At 52.8% G+C, this 11503-nt stretch overlaps 1 protein-coding gene across 2 annotated transcripts; it reads left to right on the top strand.

Annotated features, from left to right (window-relative positions):
• Positions 1-330: 330 nt before the first annotated feature.
• Positions 331-10902, top strand: strip1 (striatin interacting protein 1). 2 transcript variants are annotated; one of them, XM_066703124.1, is made up of 21 exons: positions 331-488; positions 3310-3379; positions 3823-3897; positions 4222-4356; positions 4440-4560; positions 5483-5551; positions 5691-5797; positions 5937-6064; positions 6155-6337; positions 6446-6666; positions 6969-7034; positions 7499-7562; positions 7743-7814; positions 7954-8028; positions 8184-8281; positions 8383-8509; positions 8632-8732; positions 8874-8940; positions 9069-9173; positions 9258-9462; positions 9588-10902. In XM_066703124.1, the coding sequence occupies exons 1-21, from the start codon at positions 378-380 to the stop codon at positions 9836-9838; spliced, it is 2451 nt and encodes an 816-aa protein (XP_066559221.1). In that variant the 5' UTR covers positions 331-377; the 3' UTR covers positions 9839-10902. The 2 variants fall into 2 exon arrangements, with proteins under 2 accessions (XP_066559221.1, XP_066559224.1); XM_066703127.1 differs by having other exon boundaries at positions 9591-10902.
• The last annotated feature ends 601 nt before the right edge of the window (positions 10903-11503 follow it).

An 11503-nucleotide genomic window follows, 5' to 3' on the forward strand; every position in this document is an offset into this window, starting at 1 on the left:
AACTGCATAAGCAGAGCACAGTCAAGCGTATAGACGGGTAGTTATATAAGACAGTCATTGATAGAAATAAATGAATAAGGAAATAATACATACATTAAATCCATATATCCCAGTACATTTATTAATTCGTGTATGTGTGTTTTCGATCTATTATATGTCTACATACAGTACAGAGCAAAACACTGAATTTGCGTAACTCTACACTGACGTACACACTTACGTTACGCAAGAAGCGTCCACAGGCCCCTCTCCCCCATATCCGTGTTCCGGTCCCCAACTCTCGCGAGAGTACCGGCCCTGCTGTCTCCTCTCCGCGGGCGGAGGCCTAGTCTCGCGAGAGTGCGCGCCGGGGTGCGGGAGTAGCGGCGGCCGGGAAGATGGACTCCGGGGGCGGCGGAGGCGGAGTGCAGATCAACAACAAGCAGAGAGCCATGTTACCCAGCAAGGGCCGCGGCGAGTTCATCCGCAACCAGCGCAAGGACTCGGAGGTGAGCGGCGCTGGTCGGCGGGGTGCGGGGCTGATGCGCTCAGCGGCGGCCTGTGCGGGCCGGTGTGTGATGAGATGGGCACCAGTGCCGGGCAGGACGAGACCCGCCAGCCGGCTGCGCTTTCACTGGTTTTGTCTTCAATGCCCGGACAGGGAAATAAATACATCATAAAATCACTGAGCAAGAAGAGTGGAAGATGCTTGTATTTTCTTACTGGTGCTGATCACTGTGTTACTCTAAATGTAGTGTTGCTCTGATGCAGTGTGTGGCTCTGATGCACAGTGTGTTGCTCTGATGCAGTGTGTTGTTCTTGATGTACAGTGTGTTGCTCTGCACAGTGTGTGGCTTTGACGGAGCAGTGTGTTGCTCTGTGCAGTGTGTTGCTCTGTGCAGTGTGTTGCTCTGATGCACAGTGTGTTGCTCTGATGCAGTGTGTTGCTCTGATGCACAGTGTGTTGCTCTGTACAGTGTGTTGTTCTTGATGTACAGTGTGTTGCTCTGCACAGTGTGTTGCTCTGCACAGTGTGTTGCTCTGATGTGCAGTGTGTTGCTCTGTGCAGTGTGTTGTTCTGTACAGTGTGTTGTTCTGTACAGTGTGTTGCTCTGATGTACAGTGTGTTGCTCTGTACAGTGTGTTGCTCTGTACAGTGTGTTGCTCTGATGTAGTGTGTTGCTCTGCACAGTGTGTTGCTCTGCACAGTGTGTTGCTCTGATGTACAGTGTGTTGCTCTGCACAGTGTGTTGCTCTGTGCAGTGTGTTGTTCTTGATGTACAGTGTGTTGCTCTGCACAGTGTGTTGCTCTGCACAGTGTGTTGCTCTGTGCAGTGTGTTGCTCTGATGTACAGTGTGTTGCTCTGCACAGTGTGTTGCTCTGTACAGTGTGTTGCTCTGTACAGTGTGTTGCTCTGCACAGTGTGTTGCTCTGATGTACAGTGTGTTGCTCTGTACAGTGTGTTGCTCTGTACAGTGTGTTGCTCTGATGTAGTGTGTTGCTCTGCACAGTGTGTTGCTCTGCACAGTGTGTTGCTCTGATGTACAGTGTGTTGCTCTGCACAGTGTGTTGCTCTGTGCAGTGTGTTGCTCTGATGTACAGTGTGTTGCTCTGCACAGTGTGTTGCTCTGTACAGTGTGTTGCTCTGTACAGTGTGTTGCTCTGCACAGTGTGTTGCTCTGATGTACAGTGTGTTGCTCTGACTGTACACTGTACACTGTACAGTGTGTGGCTTTGACGGAGCAGTGTGTTGCTCTGATGTACAGTGTGTTGCTCTGACTGTACACTGTACACTGTACAGTGTGTGGCTTTGACGGAGCAGTGTGTTGCTCTGTACAGTGTGTTGCTCTGCACAGTGTGTTGCTCTGATGCACAGTGTGTTGCTCTGATGTACAGTGTGTTGCTCTGTGCAGTGTGTTGCTCTGATGCACAGTGTGTTGCTCTGCACAGTGTGTTGCTCTGATGCACAGTGTGTTGCTCTGATGCACAGTGTGTTGCTCTGATGTACAGTGTGTTGCTCTGTGCAGTGTGTTGCTCTGTGCAGTGTTGCTCTGACTGTACACTGTACACTGTACAGTGTGTGGCTTTGACGGAGCAGTGTGTTGCTCTGATGCACAGTGTGTTGCTCTGATGTACAGTGTGTTGCTCTGTACAGTGTGTTGCTCTGATGTACAGTGTGTTGTTCTTGATGTACAGTGTGTTGCTCTGCACAGTGTGTTGCTCTGATGTACAGTGTGTTGCTCTGTACAGTGTGTGGCTTTGACGGAGCAGTGTGTTGCTCTGTGCAGTGTGTTGCTCTGATGTACAGTGTGTTACTCTGTACAGTGTGTTGCTCTGTACAGTGTGTTGTTCTTGATGCACAGTGTGTTGCTCTGATGTACAGTGTGTTGCTCTGTACAGTGTGTTGTTCTTGATGTACAGTGTGTTGCTCTGCACAGTGTGTTGCTCTGATGTACAGTGTGTTGCTCTGCACAGTGTGTTGTTCTTGATGTACAGTGTGTTGCTCTGCACAGTGTGTTGCTCTAATGTACAGTGTGTTGCTCTGTACAGTGTGTTGCTCTATACAGTGTGTTGCTCAGATGTACAGTGTGTTGCTCTATACAGTGGCATTGGCCTTGAAGTTATATATTGTACTGAGTGACTGTGTTTCAAGTGGGTAGGTTTAATGCACCGACAGACACCGGCTCAGTCACCGGGAGCCGTCATATAACACAGGGCAGAGGGGCTCAGTGACTTTCTGCCCATCAGTGCACATCTTGCATTGCGTTGGAAGTCAAATGCTATTGATACTAAGATGTCCCTTACACATGATATATAATCAGATGTGGGTGCTGGACATATATATATAAGTACAGTTTAGATGGATAGACCCTCACACTGCTGTCAGTGAACATAATCATTTAAAAATAATAATAACAATAATCTAGTTATGTTTTGTATGTTGGACGTCTCTTTTGAGTTTTGTTTTATGTTACAGCTATGAGGGGTGTGTAAACTGGAATAGACCAGCCCCTTCGCCCTGTCCTTAAACTCGTGCAAGAGAAACGGGATGGGAGGCCATGGTCATGCATACATGTGTGCTTTTAGTCTTATGCTTGTGTACCCGGGTTGGGGTCAATTCCACTCTTTCCATCCCATTTCCCCTTTTCAGACCCTTTCCAGACCCTTTCCAATTATTTGTGTCGTTGACAGAATAGGCTCTGCAGGAATTTGGACTTGAATTGACAAAGGGGACCGCAATGTAAAGCCTTGATCTGCCCCCGGCCCTGCGGTGGACAGGCATGCTGTGAATCCATCCAGAGTTGTCACACTCCTGTGTTTTCTTGCAGGGTTTCTCAGAGTCTCCGGACCTGGAGTTTGAATATGCCGACACGGACAAGTGGGCCGCGGAGCTCTCAGGTGGGTCGGATGTGTCAACTGCCATCGCTGCTAAACCGTGGGGGCGTTAAAAGAGTTACTTTCTTAATCCAAGTTCTTGTTTAATATCAGTGTTTGTGTAGAAGGTGCCGGCCAGCTTCAGTAAATTGAAAGGGTTAATGTGAACTTGGTCCTTTATTTTGTTTATGTGTATTTTGGCAGATTTGCTTTGGTACCTTTTATTCCTTTGGACATCAGTACACCCTTTAAAGATCCTGCCAGTACTGTACTTACTGTTTAATACAATATGTTTTACAGCTCTGGAAAAATTTGAGACCACTTAACATTGATTTCTGAACTTGCAGTGGTCTCTTAATTTTTTCCAGAGCTGTATATAGATAGATATTTGAATCTGCTTTGTTCCGAATGACCGGTACTGTTTAGCTGCTCAGTCAGGAGACCCCTCTGCTCTTTGTCCGTTGCAGAGCTGTACAGCTACACAGAGGGGCCCGAGTTCCTCCTCAACAGGAAGTGCTTCACTGAAGACTTCAGGACTCACGGTATGGGGGCTCGCGCCGCTGATGAATACGGATGCTGCTGCTAGAGCTCTCCCTCTCAAAGCACTTGTCTGATTTGAACACCAGGGGGCAGCGTAGTCTAGTGTCCCACTGCAGGAAAGTGACAACTGTCCCTTGATCTATTTACTCAGGAGCAGGAAGTGGAGTGAGAGACGCATCCTGTGTGTGTGTGTGTTTGTCTCTGTGTCTGTGTCTGTCTGTGTGTGTGTCTTTGTCTGTGTGTCTGTGTGTGTATTTGTCTCTGTGATTGTCTGTGTCCAGTGAAGGTCTTTTTCCCCTGCTGACCGCCCCCCTCTCCCCCCTCAGTGGCTGATAAGAAGTGGACTGAGCTGGACGCGGCGCAGCACCGGGCCCACGCCATGCGTCTGCTGGACGGGCTGGAGGTGACGGCCCGGGAGAAGAGACTCAAGGTGGCCAGAGCCATCCTGTACATGACGCAGGGTAGGTGGGCCGTCCTGCCCGTCTCTCCTCGCTGTTCGCTCGGCGTGGCTGTCGTCTCACTGCTCTGCCCCCCCCCACCGCAGGCACGTTCGGGGAGTGCAGCTTGGAGGCGGAGGTGCAGCACTGGATGCGCTACAACGTCTTCCTGCTGCTGGACGTGGGCACCTTCTCCGCCCTGGTGGAGCTGCTCAACATGGAGATCGAGTAAGGAGGGGGTGGCTCGCTTGTGTCTTTGCTTTGTCTCCCTCTTTGAGGAAAACGGTCCATGTCTGTCTGAGCATCCGCAGGCATGCACCGCTCCCCCTCTCCCTCCCCGTCTCCTCCTCCCTCTCTCATATTCTTATGTATATCTCATCGTGTCTGGCCTGGCCAGTTTTCCAGACTTAATCGCTTCCAGCGGCGCTTCTCTCCGGTGCAGCTGCGGTTTCTAAGGCCTCGTGTTTAAACGCTCTGCTGACGGCTGCTGTCATGGAAACGACCCCCCCCCACCACCGGCTTTGTGGATGCGAGGGGGGGGTGTGTGCTGCCGTGATGCCCGGGCACAGTGCCACGCGGGACTCGCACAGATCTGACCGGCCTCTTCAGAGACAGACGGCATTCAGATACTCATAGCTCTGGTGTCTTTCTCGGGGGTGGGGGGGTGTTGTGCCGCAGGTGTCGTTCTTTGTTTTTGTCTGAACGTTTAATGTGAAACAGAAACAGAAATGGAGCAGCACAGAGCGGGGTTTGGCTGTATTTTAAGAAGTGGTGAATAATGAGAGAAGCAGCTGTATTGCGGTGAAAACGGTCGGATCCTTGACTCTGTTTCCTTGGTTTACCCTCTGGCCCAACTGGAAAGCTATTGTGCACCAAGAAACCTTTACATTTCAAATTAAAATATATAGATATAGCACCAAAACTCTGGCCGTTGTCCTGTACTGGGACTGTGACCGATTTACCCCGGCTGTGTCCTTGGCATCACTGGCCGCTGCCCCTGTCTGACATCCTTCGTGGTCAGCTGCGAGCGAGATCCTTTAAAGACCAGGCTGCAGGTCGTGGCTCTGAGTGCAGGTCACAGCGCTGTGGGGTGGGAGTGCGTTGTGCTGAGTGTGTTGTTCCTGAGCCGTGTCCCCTCTGCCCCCCCCAGCAACAGCGCTGCCTGCAGCAGTGCGGTGAGGAAGCCGGCCATCTCCCTGGCAGACAGCACGGACCTCAGGTGAGCACCGGCCTGTGTGTGCATGTGTGTTTGTAGACTGTGTGCGTGTGCGTGTTAGCTGTCTGTCTGTAAGTCCCATGCTGCCCTGTCCTCTCCACTCCGGTCTCATCCTGCATTGTCCTCTCCTCTCTCTGGTAAGGGTGCTGCTCAACATCATGTACCTGATGGTGGAGACGATCCAGCAGGAGGACGAGGCCGATCTGCCTGAGTGGAGAGCGGCCCGCGAGACCTTCAAGATGGAGCTGGGTGAGTGGGGGGGCCGGCGCTGGGGGGTGGGAATGGGCTGCACTTGGGCAGGGCGCCCGGTGTGACCCTGATCACCTGGGACAGCAGGTCCGTGGGCCTCTCTCTCTCGGCAGGCTGCTCATCCTCGTTGTGCTTCCAGGCTCTCCGCTCTACAACAACGAGCCGATCTCCGTCATGCTGTTCGGGATGGTGACCAAGTTCTGCAGCGGCCACGCCCCCCACTTCCCCATGAAGAAGGTGCTGCTGCTGCTGTGGAAGAGCATCCTGGTGCGTGTCTGCATCTGCGTCTGTGTGACTGGGTGTCTGTCTCTCTGTCTCTCTCTGTAACGCACCCCCTCTCTCTCTCCGTGGCTGCAGTTCACGCTGGGCGGCTTCGAGCAGCTCCAGCACATCAAGGTTCAGAAGCGTGAGGAGCTGGGCCTGCCCCCCCTGCCCGAGGACAGCATCCGTGTCATCCGCAACATGCGCGCTGCCTCCCCCCCCGCCTCGGCCTCCGACCTCATCGAGCAGCAGCAGAAGCGGGCGCGGCGTGAGCACAAGGTACCGGAGGCATGGGGCTCCCATGATCCCCTGGGGCCACAACCATTAAAATGTACATTACAATGGGCATTGTGACCCTAGAGCATTAACCTCCCCCCCCTCCCCCAGGCCCTGATCAAGCAGGACAACCTGGACGCCTTCAACGAGAAGGACCCCTACAAAACGGACGACCCCCGTGAGGAAGAGGACGATAACGACGACAACGACAACAGCCTGGAGCCCGAGCCCTTCCCCCTGGAGCGAGACGAGGTCATGCCCCCACCCATCCCCCACCCCCCGTCCGAGAGGGTGTCCTTCCCCAAGGGCCTGCCCTGGGCGCCCAAAGTCAGGTGAGCGACCCCGATACGGCACTGTCACTGCGGTGCTCTGACCTGTAGGAGCGTGCGCTGCGTTCATCCCACACTCCGCTGCGTCCCTCTGTGCAGCCACATACACAACTGTGAAAGATTGAACTCGAAGACCTAGGAGACAAACGGACACAAACAGCCCAGAAACAGACATCAGAGCAGGAGCGCCCCGTATGGGCCGTCGAGTACAGGCACTGACCCCCTGGTCCCCAGTCACACAGCTGACGCCCCCAACTCGGGTCTCCGGCTTGTGTGATCGACTGACTGTCTTCCTCTCATCGCAGGGAAAAGGACATCGAGAACTTCCTGGAGTCAAGCCGCAGCAAGTTCATTGGCTACACCTTAGGGAAGTAAGTAGCTGTTTCAGGTGTTGTTCCCCCATGTGTCGAAGGTGTTTTGCATTATCTGTTGCGCAGTGAAGTGCCGTGTGTTTTGTGTGCCAGCTTTCATCAGCAGGTCTTCAGCCTCGTCACTGTGGGAGAGGCTGCGCTGTCCGGCCAACACAACCCAAACCTCAGAGTTTCCTGTGCCATTTATCTGAGCCAGATGAGGCTCACGAGGAGCTGCTTACTCCACATCCTGTTGACTTGGCAGCTGGAGTTTCATCCTTTTTCATGTTTTATTTCATAAGTAACTGCAGGCATAAGTAATTGCAAATGTTTGCAATCATGAAAAACGAGAGTGAATCACAACAGCAGCAGAGGAGTTGGCATGCATAGTGTCGGCAGCTACCCCCCAAGCTGGGCAGAAGCAGGGTGGTGCTGTCGAGGGGCGGAGCCAGTGCTCGTGTAACGGGCTGCGCTTTGTGTTGCAGTGACACCGACACCGTGGTGGGGCTGCCCAGGCCGATCCACGAGAGCATCCGGACCCTGAAGCAGGTACCGACCCCCCCACGATGGACGCCTTGCACAACACAGCTGCTCCTCTCGGGCGGGGTGGGGGTGGGGGTGGGGAGGGTTAAGTCTTCCCCTGGTCCGTCTCTCCCCCACCTCCACGCAAAGTGCATGTTTCAGCGCTTCGCAGGCCTGACTGTCGCTCTCGTTTCCTCGCTCCCACAGCACAAGTACGTGTCCGTGGCTGAAATTCAGATCAGCAAGGAGGAGGAGTACCAGAAGACGCCGCTGTCGGGGGTGAGAGGGTCACTCTGGCACGAGGGGCCACCACCGCACTGCAGCCCCCCTCGAGTCACCGCCGCTGTGAGCACATAGATACGTCCATTTCAGGCCTGATCCAGTAGTGACCTGTCTCTCTCCCTCTCTCTCTCTACAGGGGGAAGAGGAGGTGGAGTTGAACCCCATCGAGCTCCTCTATCAGGGCATCCTCCCCAGCCTGCCGCAGTACATGGTGAGTCTCCCCTGGCCCCCGACAGCTTGAAGCATTGGACCCTTCCAACCGACTGAATGAACTGCCCCCCCCCCCCCCGTCCTCTTGTCATTCTCAGCTAACGGATCTCTCTGCCTCTTCCTCCTCCTTGCCTCTCTCCTCCTCCTCCCCCTCAGATCGCTCTGCTGAAAATCCTCCTGGCAGCGGCTCCCACCTCCAAGGCCAAGACCGACTCCATCAACATCCTGGCGGACGTCCTGCCAGAGGAGATGCCGTGAGTGGAGCCCCGCCTGTGGTTGTTGTCGTCCGCTTGTCGTCGCTGGCCCGTCTGTCTCGACATTGTTGTCCTCCATGGGTTGTGTTGTGTGTCTGCAGGACGACAGTGTTGCAGAGCATGAAGCTGGGCGTGGATGTGAACCGGCACAAGGAGATCATTGTGAAGGCCATCTCCGCCATCCTACTGCTGCTGCTCAAGCACTTCAAACTCAACCACGTCTACCAGGTACGACCGGCCCCTCCCTGCCTCTCTGCGTTGAAGGTTCATCTGTAACTGGAGCTGAGGCCTAAGATGTAACCTCACACTCACTCACACTCTTTATGTATTTCTCTCTCCCTCTCTGGCAGTTCGAGTACATGGCTCAGCACCTGGTCTTTGCCAACTGCATCCCTCTGATTCTGAAATTCTTCAACCAGAACATCATGTCCTACATCACCGCCAAGAACAGGTGAGCCGGGTTCAGTCCCATGTGCTTTCAGCCCAGACGGTTGAGGGAGAAACCCGGTGGCAGGCTGCCTGTGTGAAGGAGGAGGGCCCTGGTCCGGCCCAGCCCTGCCTGACCTCTAACGCTGTGTCTCTGTCTCCCCAGTATCTCGGTGCTGGACTTCCCTCACTGCGTGGTGCACGAGCTGCCCGAGCTGACAGCTGAGAGCCTGGTAAGAGAACCCCTCCAACAGACTGCCGGTGTGGCCGTGACTGATCTCCGCTCTGTCACGCTTTAGAGTCGCCTGGTGATAACGGTGATAACTCTGTGTGCTTGACCGTCTGTGCTCTGTGCCGGCAGGAGGCTGGGGACAACAACCAGTTCTGCTGGAGGAACCTCTTCTCCTGCATCAACCTGCTGCGGATCCTCAACAAGCTGACCAAGTGGAAGCACTCGCGCACCATGGTGAGCCCCCGCTACACACTGCTCTATCTCTCCCTCTCTCTCGTTCCCACTCTCCCTTCTCTAAGGTCTCGGCCTGTTTCCCAGATGCTGGTGGTGTTCAAGTCCGCCCCCATCCTGAAGCGCGCGCTGAAGGTCAAGCAGGCCATGATGCAGCTGTATGTGCTGAAGCTCCTCAAGGTGCAGACCAAGTACCTGGGCCGCCAGTGGAGGAAGAGCAACATGAAGACCATGTCAGCCATCTACCAGAAGGTCCGCCACCGCCTCAACGACGACTGGGCCTACGGCAACGGTGAGGGGATGGAGGGAAAGCGGGACAGGGACAGAGACAGAGACAGAGACAGACAGACTCAGGCTGTGTGTCAATGAATGTCTTCCCCGGGTTCTTGTGCTGACCGTGCCGTGTTCCCCCCTCAGCAGACCTGGACGCGCGGCCCTGGGACTTCCAGGCGGAGGAGTGCGCGCTGCGGGCCAACATCGAGCGCTTCAACAGCCGCCGCTACGACAAGAGCCCAGCCAACCCCGACTTCCTGCCCGTGGACAACTGCCTGCAGAGCGTGCTGGGCCAGCGCGTGGAGCTGCCCGAGGACTTCCACATGAACTACGACCTGTGGCTGGAGAGGGAGGTCTTCTCTAAGCCCATCTCCTGGGAGGAGCTGCTGCAGTGAAGGAGCGGCTGCACACCTCCCTCCCCCCCCCCCTCCTCCTCCTCTTCCTCCCTCTCCTTCTCTTTCCTCTGCCTCCCTCTCTCTTTCCTGCTGCTGACCTGTGGATTGTACACTACAGTGTGGGAGGGATAGGCATCAGGACCACTGTGACGGATTCTCACAGCCCCCCCCCAGAGACAGGACACTGATGGACATGTGTATAGTCTTGATCTCCTGTTGAGCAGGTGGCGATGCTTATGACCTGCTCTGCCTCTCCCAACAAAAACGAACCCGCCCGATACAAAACGAGTGGAAGTGAAAAGCCGGAGAGATGTCTGCTTTACAGTCGGGTGAGAGTCTGGGTCACCTTTTCCACCCGATCTGCTTTGGGGATCAACCACTCCGATTGTTCTGGTGGGGGGACCAGGGTCATTGATAATGAAGCTCTTCGTTAATCAGTTGGGTGATTCCAGACTCGGACGCAAGTGGTTTTGCTATTATTATTGTTATTATTGTTATTATCATCATCTTGCCGCTGTACGTTTATTGTGGTGGTGTTGGCGGACGATTCCCCGCTGCAGTGCCGGTGGCCGAGCACCCTGAAGGCCCGTCCTCTGACCCACATCACAGCGGGCGGATGGGGCTGCGCTGAGTCTGGGGATGAGCAGTACCGGTACAGTGGCCCGAAACGAGATATACAGCGCCTCTGACATGAGTGAAGGACAAAACCAAATGTTTCTTTCTTTATCACCTTAGCCTGAATATCATGTAGCTTGTAATACTTTTATATTTATTTTATTATTTTGCGCCAGGGGGCTGAGGGTAAAGGTGGGGAGAAATGACGATGGGATGGAACTAGTCTTGGTTGTTTCAGTTTTGTTCAAAGAAAAATAAATATGGACCATAATGTTTTGAAAACAATATATATATATATATATATATATATATATATATATATATATATATATATATATATATATATATTAAGAAATAGTCCATCATGGCTTACTTTATTTTGCATTTCCTGTACTCCTCTTTTATATTTACTGGATTCAATAAATGTTTTTCTCTTGATGTAAAACAGACTCGAAGCATTAATCGTCTCTGACCCTGAGTTTCTCTCTCTGAGCCCACTGTGAAATAATGAGTGGCTTGGTCCTGTGGGTTTCACCAACCCCTCGGAAGATGTTTTTCATGCCATGTTACGTCATAATGATTTACGATTTTATAGATTGTGCAGTTGTTCCACTAAATGAACAGCAGAGGGCGCTAGAGGCGGCACGGTGCAGGGGAATGCGAGATGCATGGATGTGTCTCAGCTGAGATCAGGGCCCACGTAAGAGAATGAATGTATCCGAAACTGCAGAAGAGTTTACGCTTGGCCATATAGCCAAATAGGTAGGCGATGTCTTTTTAATGGATCTTTCCAATTTTAATAAGGCAGTACATTTAATTAATAAGGATATCACGCCACATAATTAGTGACTCCAACAAAATCACACATGTTTTAGAAAAAGTTAGCATTATTTCAGAATAAGTATCTACCAATGGCTTGAGAATTATATTTGTTTTTTTATAACTATTTTGCAAAATATTGGTCATCTGAAACTGCCCTTTTTTGCTTAGTTTAGGCAAAATTATCTCACTCCAAAAACCTCATCCTGGTTTAGCTAGGGTTTGAGTACA

The sequence above is a fragment of the Amia ocellicauda genome, chromosome 5 (assembly GCF_036373705.1).
Source record: "Amia ocellicauda isolate fAmiCal2 chromosome 5, fAmiCal2.hap1, whole genome shotgun sequence".
NCBI classification, from domain to species: Eukaryota; Metazoa; Chordata; class Actinopteri; order Amiiformes; family Amiidae; genus Amia; species Amia ocellicauda.

What these genes read in the sequence shown, in the direction of transcription:
- strip1 (XM_066703124.1), top strand. Translation starts at nt 378, where the DNA reads ATGGACTCCGGGGGCGGCGGAGGCGGAGTGCAGATCAACAACAAGCAG. An exon ending in GTGGGCCGCGGAGCTCTCAG is followed by an intron (nt 3,380 to 3,822) that starts GTGGGTCGGATG and finishes TGTCCGTTGCAG; the next exon opens with AGCTGTACAGCTACACAGAG. An exon ending in AGCTGACAGCTGAGAGCCTG is followed by an intron (nt 8,941 to 9,068) that starts GTAAGAGAACCC and finishes CTGTGCCGGCAG; the next exon opens with GAGGCTGGGGACAACAACCA.